This window comes from Leishmania major, chromosome 34, assembly GCF_000002725.2.
Source record: "Leishmania major strain Friedlin complete genome, chromosome 34".
NCBI classification, from domain to species: Eukaryota; Euglenozoa; class Kinetoplastea; order Trypanosomatida; family Trypanosomatidae; genus Leishmania; species Leishmania major.
The window spans coordinates 144,060-159,186 of record NC_007286.2 but is presented as its reverse complement, the minus strand read 5'-3'; the positions used below and the strand labels follow the sequence as shown (position 1 = coordinate 159,186).

The following is a 15,127-nucleotide window of genomic DNA, read 5'->3' as shown; positions in this document are numbered from 1 at the left end:
TGTGGAGGACGGAAGACAAGAGGGACTGAGCAGCGATAGAGAGGTGGATGGAGAAGGAGGAGGAGGAGGGGGTGGCAGGAAGAATGAGACCTGGCACGTTTGATGCGCGTTGTATGTGTGTGCGTGTCGGTGTGCGTGCCTCCCCTCGCCTCGCGGACGTTATGATGTCTCGTTAGCTGCAGCGGCGGTGCATGTGAGTGTGCATAGGGTGTGGAGAAGAGGAAGAGGGAGGTGGAGAGGGCGGTGAGTAGGCGAGCGTGAGGGATGCCGCGGCTGTTCTAGCACAGGGCCGTTGCGCTCGTCGGTGATTGGGGGGGGGAGACGGGATGAGGGGCAACATGGGCATCGCCAGGAGCCTCTCTTTCCCTCTCGCTGAGTACTCCTCCGAGACAGCTGCTTGAACGAGGCTTGACTGCTGGTGATGCCATGATGACCCGCCTGAAAGAGTCTCTTTCGCGTTTCAACACCATCATGGGCCGCTGCTCAGGGACGGGGTGCGTGACTACTAGGGAGAGACAACGGAAAGTGGCGCGGGTTCGTTGACGCGCTGCGTGCGTCGACTCGCCGCGGCGGATGCATGTGGGAGTGTGCATGAGCGTCATCTGTGCTACGCGTGCCGTGCTCTTGATCGACGTTTTCGTTCGATCATGTTTCGTGGCGTCTGAACCTCAGCCACAGGGATTGCCTCCTTCGGCGTAAGCTGTCTGCTGCCGTGCAAGAAAACGGGGACGCTGTGAGAGAGAGAGAGAGACGCGACCGCGCCGGTGTGCGCCTCCCCACGCTTGCGCACCTCTTCCGTTCGCGTTAGCAAGGCTGCTACGAAGCACGACCACATCTACGCAGACGTACCCTTCCACGCAATACATGTCGGCGCGCGTCCAACGCTACAGGGGCAGCAGGAGCAGCTTCACGCTGGTCTTCTACAAAATCTTACGTTGCCCCCGCCTCCCACCCACCAACCAGCCAACCAACAGCGCGGCGAGAGCAGCACACCACCACCACGGAAAACGGCGCTCGGCTCACCACGACGTCATGCGGCCCGTAGGGAGAGGGGGAGGGGGGAGAAGGACGGACGGTCGCTGCAGACAACTACGCAGACCCAAGTGGGAGAGAAAACTTACACACACACACGCGGAGCGTGACTATGATCACAGAAGAGTCGTCGCAACGACCACTGCGAGAAGCTAATGAGAAATCAAGCGAGACGGAGCTCGAGGCGCGGGCCTGTGTGTGGAGTGAGAGCATGACCACAACGTACCACACTGACTGAGGGAGGTAGAGCAGAGAGAGAGAGAGAGGGGCTCAGACCACAGACGCATCCACATTGCCGGCCCCTCCCCTCTCCCCACCATGCATACACACAAACATGGACGCACGTACGCACGTCCATTGTGCACTGAGTAAAACAACAGGGCAGAAGAAGGAAGTTCCACGAAGCGCCCAAAGCGATGGCACCACAGACACCAGCCGGAGTACCGCGAAGAAGCACCACGAGAGGAGACGAAGGGAGGGAAGGGGCGTGGTGGAGCGAAGGTGCGCGCGTGCACATCCGTCGTCAGCACGCATGCCTACTAAAGGAGTCCTATGTGCGCGTGCATAGGCGCATGCCCCTCCCCTCCTCCTACACAGAAACACATACGCAGGAGGTGACGCCAGATGGCTAAAGTGATACACGCACGTGGGGCCATGTGGACGGGACGTGCCCTTTCATCGTATGCGTTGTATGTTAGCGCGGCGGAAGCTCTGCATGGAGAGCGTCGGCTCATCCTCGTCGCTGTCCTCCAAGTCCTCCACCACAAATTGGCTGCCGTCAGGGTTGGTGCATGATATGGCCGTGCTCGACGGCTTCTCCTCTTGAATGGCACTGGCCGCCACGTTGCGCTTCTCCCCTCGCCACACGAGCGAGGCGGCGCTCTGGCTGCTCGTGCGGCAGAGGGCGAAGAAGTTCTTCGGGCGCTTGCAAGGGCAGCAGTGGCAGCACGCCTCCGCCGCGTCTTCTTCGTCGTCGCTTTCTGAAGAGCTGTGCGCCAGCAAAGCCATGGTGGCATTGGAGTGGTGGTGCGAGCTATCAAGTGCGTGTGTGGACAAGGATGCCTGCGACCCCGACCTCGAGGCGACCGACGGTGAGCAGAGCCCCGGCGGCAGCGCGGAGGACGGGGACGACGCGCCACGCACGCGGCTGCCGCGTTGCTGATTACATGGGAAGCCGCCCTCTTCATTATTGCTGCTGCTGCTGCTGCTGTGCGCGCGGCGCTCTGCACATCCCTTAGAGGCTGCTGCACCTCTGCGGCGCTGCGGCTGAGAGACAAGCCGCTCGCCAGCGCACTTTGCCGCCGTGTCGCTGGACAACGTGCGCAGGCCCGTGGGACTGACGTGTGCGCTCCGGTGCGGCTGGTCGACGCGCGATCGCCTCCATGTTTCCGCGTTCGACGTGGTGCTTGCATCGACATCCTCCTCGTCTTCGCTGTCGAGGGCGATTGCCACCACAATCTCCTCGCCTTTCATGCGATTCTTGTTGACGCTGCGCGACTGGCGCCCGTGCCGCTGTGCGTCAGCAGGGGCGTTCGATGCCATGAAGGCCTTGGACGCGTGCCAGGCTTCCCGCTCCGGCTCTGGTGTCTGCGACTGCGCCGCGTCATGCTTTTCCGGGGTTGCGCTACCGGAGCCGTCTCCGGGGTACAGGGCGGTGACGCTGCACTCCTCTGGTGAGCCTATAATGAGGGACGTCGCCGGGCTCGCACCGAGCGCCGTGGCGCCGCTTATGCCGAGGCTAGAGCGGGTGCGCGCTCGAAGCTTCGACAGAGAGCCGGCCAGCACCACGCTGCTCTTCATGTTCTGCCCAACATGCTCGCGGCCGCCGTTTCGAATCACCTCCATGTCGTGGTGCTGCTGCTGAAGGGCACGCAGCCGCACCTCCTCCTGTGCCTTGAGCACCTTCTTGGCCGCCTTGGAGTGCTTCGAACAGGTCGCCCTCTTGACGTGCTGGAAGTCCACCAACGTCGCGTCAGCGTCGACGGACTGCGGTGGAGGGGGGAGAGAGAGGACGTCGCGCTGAAAGGTGCGATACTGACTGAGGATGAAGCTGTGCATCTCTTTCGGCATTGACGAAGGCGGCGGCCGCGCCGAGGCGGTGCTCTTTCTCACCGCCGCACCGCTGGGCCACTCACCGAGATCACTCGGCGGCGGCGCGCCGCCGCTTGAGCAGGTCTCAGGCAGTGAGAGGTTGGAGGTGCTGCGCTGAAAGGTGGTGCGGCGGGCACCACGATCTGGCCGCCGCGCGCCGTGCGGCGAGCATAAAACTCGGCCGTTGACGGCATGCGCGATGCCGTCCGTTGGGCTGCCTTTGCTTTTGCCGCCGCCGCTTATCTGCCGCAGCCCTCCAGGGACTTTGATGCTGCCTTGCTCGCCGCCGGCGTAGGCTACGCTTGGCGGCCGCATGAACGAAGGATGGGTACTGCTCCGGTTGCTGCTGAGTGGGGTGACGCTGCCCATGCTTGTGGCACCGCTGGGAGGCAGCGTCGCGAGAGGAGCCTGCGGCATCGTGAGGGACGGCCCGCTCACGAGGTTTTGCGGGGTGGAGCGCGAGGTGGCCGGGGAGCCGAGCTCCTCGCCGATAGTGTGGGCGGAAAGCCACGTGCGCAGCAGCAGGGGGACAACCTTGGCCTCGGTGCTGCTGCCGCTGGGGTTTCCGTCACCATTGCATGTGGGAGCGCCATCGGGGAGTGCAGGCGGGGAAAGTGATGCAACCGCTGCGTGCCCTTTACCAGCGCCGGCTGCTCGAGGGCCGCTTGCTGGTGCGTTGTAGAAGCTGCTCGATGCGCTGCTGCTGCGCGCCGTGCTCGCAGACAGGTTAGAGGGGTAGGAAGCGGGCGACGGCGCCACCAAGGCGTTGCCGCAGGGGCACGCGGAGTTGATTGGTATGGAGCAGGTGGCGACCTGCCTCTTGTCTTCTTGGCCACGTGAAGCGCCGTTGGGGGCTGCCGCGGTGTGGTGGTCTGAGCGGGGTTGTATGGTTATACATCGAGCCCCCCCGGCGGTGCCACCAGTGATGGTGGCGGTGGTGCTGCTGCTGCTGTGACCCGCTCCGTCATTCTCCTTTGCCGCAACGCTCGCGAGCTTCTCCACGGCGGCGTCGCCGTCCATGGCTGTCTCCGCCGCGTCCTCTTGCCGTTGCCGCCGCTCTTGCTGACCTGCAGCGGTGCCGGGGTATCGACTGGACGCGATGGCGCGCATGGGCCGGTGCTGTTTCGCGAGGAGTATCTCTACGCCGCCGGCCCCTTCTCGCTCACTCTCGCACAGATTCGCCAAGGACAGGTTCGAGGCACAGTTGGACTGCTGTTGCTGCTGCTGCGGCCCGTCGGATCTGCTATGGAGCCGCTGCACTAAGAGCGGTCGAACAAAACAGCGGCTTGTCGTGGGCGGCGGCGTACTCGTCGGGGTGCGTGGGGAAACAAAGGATGCCGTGGTGGTGACGGCGGTCGCTGTCACCACGGGGGAGGAGCAAGAGTCGCCTGCCATGGTGGCTGCAGCGCGCGCAAGTGACTCTGTGTGCGACGGTGACGACGGTATCGTCAGCACATCCGTGGCGGCGCTCATTAAGAACAACAACGAAGTACCCTCAGCAGATGATGCGAAAGACCCGTTCTGTAAAGGGGATCAAGTATACACATGCACGCACAAGCGGGGCAGACGGACGCTGCGCGTGAGGACGACGGCGGTAGCCCTGCCCCTCCTCCCTCTGAGAGGTGATCACCGAGATATAGATAGAGTGATGGCCGTCTCGCCGCCTTCCACAGATTGCCCAGAGGTTAGCAGGAAGGAAGGAGGGAAGGGTGGGGAGGGCGATGCGAGAGCAGAGGGCACAGAGAAGCTCAAGGAAGGTGCTTCCCAAAGAACGTGCCGACCCGGAGACACACGCGGAAGGACCACTCAAGTAGGGAAGCCCAAACAACAAAATCGAGTGCACATCGAATGGGAGGAAGACAGAGTCAGCAAGCGGATGAGGACAACGGCAGCGGCAGCCAACGCGAGGAGAAGGAAAAGATTGGTCTACACTACGTTGCACGTCGGAGGAAGACAATGGGCAGATGCACCTATAAAATAAATAAATAAACAAATATATATATATATATATATATACGATGGTGGCGTGAAGTGCTGTGTGTCTGGCGTCGGTGTGTCCGTCAAGTCACGCTCCTCCCCCCATACACACCCACACACTCCACTGCACACGCGCGAGGGACGGAGTAAAAAGGTCAAGGAAAAGAAGGAGCAGGGGACCAATGCCGACGCTGCTTGCCACTGCAGAGTTGGCAGAGCGCACTGAGGTGAGAAGAACGGAAAACAAACAGAGAGATAGATAGACAGAGAGACACGGCGTGTCAAGAAATCAATGCGTCAAACAACACTTGCTGTGCTCGTCAGGCACACACCGGACATCACAGAACCACACAACTCCGCCACCGCTGCCGGAAGAAAGCTATAAAGGACAATATAAAGAAAGGAGAAGAGGAGCAGGCAAACTAATGTGCACAATGCGCTGTGCACACACACACACACACACCGAGAGAGAGAGAGCGTCGGCGAGCGAGCGAGAGGAAAGAAAACGCAAGCACGCAGAGAAGAGCAACGGCACGTGCAGAGAAAGGACGTGTGCGCACGACTTCCTCACGCTGCTATCTTTCTTTTCAGTCCCTTGTATTCACGCCGATGTCCACGTGTGCGCTGTGCGTTCCGCTGTTCGCCTTCTGTGGTGTGCAGGAGGAGGAGGAGAAAGGAGAAAGGAGACGTGGGCTGTGGTGGCGGCCGCCAAACGACACCTAGTCTACATGAAAGAATGACTGCTCACCTTGCTTGCTGACGCATGCGTGTGCGACGCAGCAGGCAGCGGAGACAAAGCGAAACACACCGATGTTTCTGTGCTGCCGAGCGCCACAGTGTTCGACTCGTCGCTGTCCGCCCCCGGGGCTTGTGCGCTACAGCTCTCCTGAACTCGTGAGAAAAGTGAGGGGTCGAGACGGAGAAGGAGGGGGTGGAGATGGGAAGAGGAGAAGGCAAATGGGCAACCATAGATGGGCCATCAGCGATGCTGTTCGCCGTGCGCACGAGACGCATGCGGCTGAGCAGCGTGGAAGACGGTCAGCAATGCGTCCTCTCTCGTTTGGGGCATGCGCAGGTGATGTCATCAGGGCCACGCTTGCGATGCGGACGACGGCCATCCAACGTGCGCGCCTTTGCCCTGCATGCACGCCTGGATCGCGGTGGCGCGAGCTGCAGACAGAGGTAGGGCTGGAGGGATAATGCCATACTCGGCAGTCGACATGCCTGCGAGTGCGTATATCATGTTATTCTGGAGTTTGTGTGGCTCATCTCCTGACGTGGGCGTGAGTCTTGCACATGCCTTCGACGCCCCTCACGCACTCCCCTCCTCCCCACTCCGACGATCGCAGTGGGCGAGAGAGAGAGAGAGAGAGGGATGGAGAGGACAACGACCAGGGCACGGCGGTGCACCTCGACAAGACGCAGATGATCATTAAAAAACATTAAAAAACGAAAAAATCACATTGAGGAAAGGACACGCTTGCTTTGCCCTCCCCCCATCCCCGAACCGACTCGCTACATGTGCGCGCGTTGCACGCGCGCTGTCCGCAGCTCGAGAGAAGCGCGGGAATGGAGGGGGGGAGAGAGGGCGCTCACGGAGAGCGAGAGAAGAACCTCAGACGCGCACGTCCTCATGCATGGCGGCGGTCCGTGGCAGAGGGAAAATGTGAGGGAGGATGGAGACGTGTTGGTGTTGGTGCTGAGGCGGACTGGCGCCGTGGCGGCGGTCTACCCCATCACGCACCTCCCTCCTTCTCCACCTCTGCCCATCCTACGCCTTCGTTCCACACCTATGCACCTCCACTACTCATGCCCGATCGCGCTCGCTGACTCGCTCGCTTTCTTGTTTGCCTACTCGGCAGCCGGAGCAGCAGCAGCAGCCGCCTCAGTCGGGGCGGCCTGCACGATGCGCGTGTACACGCGGGTCTTGCTGGAGCACGACACCAGGCGGATGAGCTTTTCGCGGCACAACTGCTTGAGGCCAGCGGCGGCGATGGAGACGGCGATCTTGAGGCGGTCGGAGATGATCGACGGGGTGATGAGCTTGTACTTGGGCACCTCGCTGCGGAGCTTGTCGTACGTCTCCTTGTCGAACATCACGGCGTTCTGCAGAGCCTCGCGGGACTGGCCCTTGCTCCACTTCTTTGTGGTCTTCTTCGCGCCCTTGTTGGCGGCCTCCATCTTGGCCTTCTTCGTCTGACCAGCCTTCGGCGGCATGATTGCGGTGGGTGGGTGGGTGGGAGATGGACTTGAAGGAGAGGGAGGTTCGCGTGAACTCTCTGTGCGGATGGTTAATTGGGTGTGGGCAAAATGACGGGTTGAGGTGCGCGGCGTTGTACAGGCGCGATGGCAGAGGGGCAGAGAAGAAGGTGCAGGGAGAAGAAGTGACTTGAGTGCAGAGTGCAGTCAGTAGGGGGGAGGTGATCCGTGTCCAGCAGGTGGTGTGTCGCGGTGCAGGGGAGAAAGATGACGATGCCATGAAACGTGCCACGAAAGAAGCGCGCAAGGACTGGGAGGATAAGGAAGTGTCCGCGGACCTTGCGCGGTGGCGGCAGCTGAGGAGCTTCGTTGGAAGAGCGAAGAGAGATCGATAGTATTGGGTACGCAGCGACGCTCAAGGTGCGAGTGGGCCACATGCACAACATTCACAGGCTGTGTCTTTTCCGGTGCGTCGTGGCCAGCACACCCTTGAAAGGAAGCAGGGAGAAGAAGAAGGGTGGGTGGATGGGGTGGTGGTGGTGGTGTGTGTGTGTGGGGGGGGGGGGAGGTTCGAGAGGTCACAAGCACGCGCGCAAGTGCCTCTGTGCACGTGTGCGTGTGTGTGAAAAAGGGGCGCATTGCAAGGCGGCGGCCACAATGCGCGCGGACAGCGAGGAGACATGCGTTCAAAGGTCATAAGTGAGTTGAGCAGCGCCAGGCGCGCGAGGCGGACGCTGCCGTGCAGACGCAAGTGAGGGCGCCGACCAGCTGATGCCGCCACCGCCAGTCAGCGATCGAGAAAACGAAAAAGGAAGCACTGCACAGTGTTGCATGCAGGCGCGAGCGTGGGTAGAGGATGGCGTGGGAGTGGGGGGGGGAGAGAGAGAGCGGAAGACAAATACACAGAGAGAACACAGACAATGGCGACCCCTCTCCCCACCTCCGCACACACCCACACCCACACCCACACACACACACACACACCCACCCACCCACACCCACACACACGCTGCCTAAAAAAAAAACGAAGCATATTGGCGGCGCCAGAGCTGAGCGGAGAAAGGTAACTGTTCTAAAAGATGCGGCACGTGCACAAGCACTCCAACAGACAATCGCCTAAATGCACGGGAGCAGCGTGGCCACGGTGCCGTTCGCACGGCCGTCTGTAAGCGAGAAACCATGCAGGGACCAAGAAGAGAGGAAGACGCAACAACAACTTGCGAAACAGCGCGAAGCCGCAGACAACGTTCGATGCGCAGCATCTTCCACGTGCCATCTACGGCCGTCCCGCATGTTCTTCTTGTTTCTCGTTGTCCTTTGCCTCCTCTGATGCTTCGGCCTCGCTGCCTGAATAGCCGTACACATCCCTATTGGACAACCCCAGTAGCGCCTGTTCCACGTCCTCCACATTGCCGCCCCACGCCGCCTCCAACTCCGTGCGCGAGAGCTGCGACGCCCAGCTGTACCGCTTGTGCAGCGCACGGTACTTGCGCACGTGCAGTACGTTGTGGACGCTGCGCACCTCATAGCGGCCACGAGCGAGACAGCGCTTCCACTCCGGGCTGCCCGCAGGCACGAGCGCATTTGCATAGAACAGACGCTGCACACGCGCACGGTATTCGGCCTCGGCAGCGCGCTCCGCCGCAGGCGCGCGTTGCCCTGCCGGTGATGGGGATGGCTTCCTTGCAATGCTGTTGTCCCAGTTTGCGGGCATGAAGGGTGCCACGAGGGCCCGCTCGCTGTCTCCCTGCAGCTTGAAGACGACGCACGATTCAGAGTTTACAGCCGTACTCACATCAACCAGAGGCGGCGGTGCCTCGGCGTCTGTGGCAGTGGTGTGCGCTGGCGATGCACCAGCGGGCCGCTTGCCCTGGCGATGACTGCTCAGTTCCGTAACGTGCCCACTGCGCAGTGACTCACACGCGGGGTGGTCAGCCGGTAAACGGAGGTAGAAGGGCTTCGAGGTCGCCATACCAGATGCGGGCGCCTTTGGAGCCACCGCAGCGCCCTGTGGGCTGTAGAAGCCCTTGAGCTGAGGGAGGAGATACATGAACTCCAGGTACAGCAAGCGCACGCGTGACTGCATTGCACGCCCGCCCACTGGCACACCTCCTGGCTAGAAATGGGATCGGCGCTGCGTGGTTATGATACGGGAGGCGAGAGGGACTGTAGGGAGAGGGACCTCCACGTAGAGGCGCACCATGCATCCATGTATTGGGCCCTCTCTTGCTCAGTTTTGCGTGCGTGTCTGCGATGGCGCTGAAGACTCTGCGGGGTGAAAATGGGTGAGAAGCAAGTGGAGGGGGAGGGGTGTGGGGAGAGGGAAGGACGTGCATGGCGACCAGTAGCATTCTGCACTCGAAACAACGTGTTGTGGAGCTGGGAAAGGGGGGGGGGCTGCTCATGCCTGACGGGGCGCGGCGGCGAGTGCATGGGTTCCCCTCTGCTGCCCACCGCTCATTGCCGCTCGACGGCTGCTGCTAATCCATGGCAACGCTGCCCATATGAATCGGGTTCGAGAGTAACGGGGAGGAAGGTGGGAGGAGGAGGGGGGGGGGGTAGGGCGGCAGCAGCAGAAGGACGAAAAAGCAAAAGAAGCGAGCAACATGACCAGCAGCACTGCGTCCGTGTTGGCACCCACCACGACAACAGCCTGACGTCATGGGCAGCAAGCGAAGCGCACGGAGCAGAGAAAAGTGTGGTGGTGGTGGGGGGGGGAGGGGGAGGAAAGGGGGTAGGCGGCGCAGTGTGCATCACAGCTAAACAAAACGTACGAGGGCACGCAACGAAAGCAGCGCTCGCTTCACCTCCAACCAGCATAGGTGAGGGATGCGGAGCAGAATCGGGACAGGCAACCGTCCACGCGCGCGTACTTGACTCGACAGCAAGCCCTGTCAAGGAGGTATGGCACTCATCAACCGCTCTTCAATGCGGCGCTGGATCTGCACTGGCTGCTGCTGTGAGATACGCAGACTCTCACGACTGCGCTCTGCGGTAGTGGTGACGTCGGTGACCTCGACGTCTGTCTCACATCCCCACAGCAACCGCACCACTTCCTCTACAAAGGCGGTGTTCGAGGAGAGGGATACGATCTGAGAAACGCTCGCCGCGATGCTACGGCAAAGCATTTCGCGGGTGAAGTGCGTGGGTCCGCGCGACAGCTGCGCCGCCAGCGCGCTCTCCGTCGCCCGTGCGGCCTCGCGCGTGAAGGCAAACACGTCGGGGTGCTGCGAGACAAGCTGACCGATAGTGTCCTGCACCGCTTCCGCCAATTGGGCCGCCAAGCGGCGCCGCCGCTCCGACTTGGCATCCGTTGCTGGCGATGGCGAGGATGTGCGTATCGAGCGAAGGGTGGATAGGAGTTTTTGGAGAGGAACAGAAAGATCCAGCACCATGACGATGCTGCGCGCACGTGCCGCGGAAGGGGCTGCGGCGTCCGAGGGGTACTGCACAACGTAGCTCGTTCCTAGCACTTGCCGCACCTGGCAGACATCATCGAGCAGGTGCTCTGACGCCTCTGCGCGGGCCCATGTGCCGTCGATGAGTCGGAGCGAGACACGTGGCATGACGTCGCGAGAGATAAAGTCACAGACAGTATCAAAGAGATCTCGTGACCATGACGGCGACGGCGAATCGGGACACGTGCGTCCCGTGAGAAGCGAGCCATCAAGCGCAACCAAGCACAGCACACGCGTGCCCGGTACCGAGCTGGTGGCGCTGTCTAAAGGCACATTGCCGTTCAGCACGCCTGCCACACGAAGGGGAAGGTGTCCGCTGCTGAGAGGGAAAGAGCAGCATGGCGTCTCCTCTGCTGCTGGAGTGCCGGCCCACACGGCTGTGAGCGCGCCTTCTCGACGCGGCATCCGCACCGGCGGACCGGCACTGGGCGTGTGTGGCGCCACGTTGGTGGCGGCAGCATCGGCCGCCGCCTCGGGTGGTGTACGGAGGGTATCCCTCTCTTCCCACGCCTCGCGTGTGTGCGCTGCATCGGTACTGTCGTCGTCGTTATCGCGCGGTTCACCGATGCCACAGGTATAGGAGCTACAAACGAAGTGATGCGAGCCGAAGACGCCGTCCACTGCGCGGCACCACTGCAGTGGCGGCACGTACGGGGAGAGCCGCACCTCGAACGACGAGACTCCCGCCATGCATTCCCGACCCGGGGTGGTGCCGACCTCGCTCTCATGAAAGCCGTTGGCGTGCCATACGAGGCTTCGCGTCGGCGCTGCGAGAAGAGCGGTGACGCTCAACGAGCGCTGAAGCTGCGCACACCAGTTGAGCGAGATGTGGGATACGTGCCCCACCACCGTGTAGACGGCAACGGTTTCGCCGGTGCCGCCGCCGTCGTCTCGCCGAGCAAGAAGAACAGCGTAGAGGGTTATGAAATCCAACCCGCTGTCTTCCACAGGTGGGCGCCACTCCACAGCTGCTCCACTGCCCTGCACATCGCGGCACTCTCGTGGCGGACGAGGACCTCTCGCGGGTGGTAGAAGCTGCAGCCGCAGGTCAGTCACGTGTGGGTGACGACCCAAGATGGCGGAGAGGTGACACGAGAACTCAGCGTACGTGCACACACCTGTGTGCATCTTGAGGAGTAGGCAGGCCGCTGAAGAAACAGGAAGGATGGCAGCAGAGATTCGCAAGCGCCAGAGATGACACTACAGACCAGGACAATGGTGTGGAAGGGGGGGCGCTGGGGTGGTGGTGGTGGCGGCGCTGCCCGCATGTTGACTGCCGGCCGGAAAAGGAGGACCAGAAAAACGAAAGGCAGAGCAGAACAGCAGCGAGCCGTCGCATCCGCTGCCCGCGCTGTCCTCTATCGTGTGTGAGTAGGGTTGCGTGCGTGCGTCTATGGGGCGAAGGGATGGTGAGCCCGGGGGCGCATCGGCGTAAGTGAGATGCTCATGCAAAGGGGGTGGAGAAGGGAGAGGTCTGGCTCGGTCGTTGGCGCTTGTCTGTGCGTGTGTGCGCATGCCGCACGGCAGGCTGCATCGTGGAATGCCGACCCCTTGCTCAAAAAGAAGGACCAACGAGAGGCAGCAAACGTGAATGGTCATGCGGGGCTGCAGGGGGCGGGCAGATCGACACGCCTGCACCCCCTCCCCCACATTCTCTCTCTCTCTCTCTCTCGCTCCAGGCGCACGCGTGTGGGCCGCGGGGCACATCACCGGCGATGTGCGTGTGTGTGAGAGAGAGGGAGCTCGTCGGTGACGGCGACGCAGGAGAAGCGGGCTGCGGTGCCGAAGACCGCACCTCCCCCTCTTCACCTCATCAAACACACTCGCAAGCATGGCCACCACCGCTGGTCGTGTTCGAAGGTGCCGACACTTCCTTTTCTCGCAATTCGCTCTTTCTTACAGCACAGACGGAATGCCAAGTTTGATTTTTTCCAATAAGAAAAAGCATGGAACTCGGCTGCGGGCGCACGACGCGCACACAGTCGGCACGTGCAAGCGACGGAAGAGGTCAGTTAATAAACATGGTTGAAGAGGCGCTGTATACGCGCGCACACACTCAACGCTCCCACTCCCAGCATCACCAACACCACCACTGAAAAGTAAGAGAAAAACGGAAAACAGCTGCTGTACATCGTTGAGTGCCCCTGTCCGCGTCTTCTCCAGCACGCGCGACTCGACGTGGGCACGAGAGTGTCGGAGGAACGGCAGCAGAGAGGGATGGCGCTCGCTCGATCTGGCCTTCCTTTCATGTGTACCGCACACCCCGACCCCTCCTGCACGTCTCTCTCCCCGCACACACATACAGGATACATAGAAACGCCTCGTGCGCCTCCGCCTTTTGTCTTTGCCGCCTCTCGTGTTCTTCGTTGGCGCTGCTGGACGATGTGAAGATCCACGTGAACGCGACACGGTAACGCAGGAGAAGCAAGGATGCGCTGGGAGAGACGATGCCCCACCCCGTACTTACGGAGAGACCGACCGTGTCTACTCAAGGTGCTCACACCTTCGCTGATTCTGGACTTTCGCTTGGGGTTTTCACAGCACCCCAGCTGAGCCTTCCGCATACACGCGCAGTGGCGTCGGCGCGCGCCGCAAGGCATCCATGGCGATTCGACGATGGGTGCGACACCCGAGGTTCACGAAACATATAGTTAACACGATCTCACCACCACAGCCACACCTGCACACAGCAGAGGATACCGTGCAGCACACACGACTACCCAGCTGCTGCCACCGCGGCAGCGTTATCAGCGATGTTTGCCGCCGTGGTAACGGGGGACGGAGGAGCGGCGGCAACGTCCACTTTTCGTGTAGCGCGCTGCACAAAACACTCCGTCATCTCTTCGAGCTGGTCCTCCAGCGGCACCATTGTCTCATCGTAGTTGCCTCGAACCTCCGCGAGCTTCTCCTGCAGCTCGCCCTCTATGGCGATGCGCTCCTCCTCTGCAGCGCGCACGCTCTCGCGGAGTTTGTGGAGACGGTGGAGCAACTTCTGCACCGTGGCTGCCGTTACCGAGACCGGCTCCGTCGAGAGCTGCAGGTTTTCTTTGCTTGCCTCGTACGCTGCAACGAGGGCACCAAGCTCAGCATCCCCCGTGACGGCATGCTTGGCGGCAGTGGTCTGCTGCTGCGGCGGCGTTTCATTGCTTACCTCACCGAGCGTTACCACAGCCAGCCATGCCTGCGCCTGCTTCGCCATGCGAGCCGTGTCAGCGCTCTGTGACAGCAATACCGGCGCCGTCACTAGCTTTACACGGTAGTAGTTCCGAACGGAGTGTAGCCACTCTCCCATGCACCCGATCGGGATGCTGATGCGATACAGCGCGGATACGCTGTGGTGGGGATCGGCGCAGAAGCGCTCCACTTCGGTCATGAGCGCATCACTGAGGAGGTCGCACGTCTTCAACAAAGCCTCGCTACGCGTAGCGAAGAATTCGTGGAAGTATGTGTGGCTGAAGAGAACTTGCGATGCCTCCCACGTGCAGGCCTCGGGGGGCTCGCCGCGCACCTTCATCACCAGCTCCATCGTTGCGATCGCCTCCTCCGGGGGACACACGTACTGGCTGATGATGTGCAGCGCTTCGTCTGGGCAGTTGGAGATGTGCTCGTAGCAGTGTAGAAGCGACTGGTGCGCCTTCTTCTGGTACTCCACCGCTGCCGGCTTCATGTCGCGGGTCTCGATAAACTGCCCACCTTGAGAGCGGCGCTCCTGTTCCACTATCTTGCGCTCTAGCCATTCGATCTGGAAAGCGATGAGCGACTCCTTCTGAGCAGCCGCGTACGTGATGACGCGCAGCGGCTCGAGGCGCGGCTCGTAGTGCTGGCAGACACGTGTCTTGTTGAGCGTGTACTCTGTGTGCAGGTACCCAAGCTGGGCCGCGTGGGCCTCGACGTTGTCCTCCAGCTCGGCTAGATCCTTCTCTTCTTGCTCCAGCTCTTCGTGGAGGCGTGCAAGCTCATCGGATGGCCGAGCCGACATGTTTGACGTGGCTCGTGCAAAGCCTTCTTGCGCCGCGCGCCTGTGCCTGTGTGTGTGTGTGTGTGTGCCTCTGGCCCCTTCGCGGAGTCGGGCTAGCAGAGCCGAGAGAGAGGCCAAAGAGAAGGAACGGCTGTGCGCGTGTGTGCGGCAGCGATGTGCCCTCCCCAGTGTCCCAGGCAAGGCCCGAAAGGAACAACGATGAAGCGGTGATGCAGAGAGAGAGAGAGAGAGCGGAAGGGGAGTGGCATGCGCGGCGTAGAGTCCGACACCATGACCTTCATCACAGAGGAGGGAGAGGGGGAGGGGGGGGGGACACTTCTCAGTGCATGGTATCACAGGGCCCAGTGTGTCCACACTCTGTGTGTGTGTGTGTGTAGGGGGGGGGGGGCTG

At 61.6% G+C, this 15,127-nt stretch overlaps 5 protein-coding genes across 5 annotated transcripts; all 5 read right to left on the bottom strand.

The window, feature by feature from the left end:
* Positions 1-1,707: 1,707 nt before the first annotated feature.
* Positions 1,708-4,518, bottom strand: LMJF_34_0450 (hypothetical protein; the record flags this gene model as incomplete). Its single annotated transcript, XM_001686083.1, has 1 exon — positions 1,708-4,518. The coding sequence occupies one exon, from the start codon at positions 4,516-4,518 to the stop codon at positions 1,708-1,710; it is 2,811 nt and encodes a 936-aa protein (XP_001686135.1).
* A 2,433-nt stretch (positions 4,519-6,951) lies between these two features.
* On the bottom strand, positions 6,952-7,317 carry S25 (ribosomal protein S25; the record flags this gene model as incomplete). The annotated part of the gene is made up of 1 exon (XM_001686082.1): positions 6,952-7,317. One exon carries the CDS (start codon positions 7,315-7,317, stop codon positions 6,952-6,954), a length of 366 nt encoding a protein of 121 aa, XP_001686134.1.
* A 1,258-nt stretch (positions 7,318-8,575) lies between these two features.
* On the bottom strand, positions 8,576-9,385 carry LMJF_34_0430 (conserved hypothetical protein; the record flags this gene model as incomplete). The annotated part of the gene is made up of 1 exon (XM_001686081.1): positions 8,576-9,385. One exon carries the CDS (start codon positions 9,383-9,385, stop codon positions 8,576-8,578), a length of 810 nt encoding a protein of 269 aa, XP_001686133.1.
* An 808-nt stretch (positions 9,386-10,193) lies between these two features.
* Positions 10,194-11,447, bottom strand: LMJF_34_0420 (conserved hypothetical protein; the record flags this gene model as incomplete). The annotated part of the gene is made up of 1 exon (XM_001686080.1): positions 10,194-11,447. One exon carries the CDS (start codon positions 11,445-11,447, stop codon positions 10,194-10,196), a length of 1,254 nt encoding a protein of 417 aa, XP_001686132.1.
* A 2,026-nt stretch (positions 11,448-13,473) lies between these two features.
* On the bottom strand, positions 13,474-14,736 carry LMJF_34_0410 (conserved hypothetical protein; the record flags this gene model as incomplete). Its single annotated transcript, XM_001686079.1, has 1 exon — positions 13,474-14,736. The coding sequence occupies one exon, from the start codon at positions 14,734-14,736 to the stop codon at positions 13,474-13,476; it is 1,263 nt and encodes a 420-aa protein (XP_001686131.1).
* Between the last annotated feature and the right edge of the window lie 391 nt (positions 14,737-15,127).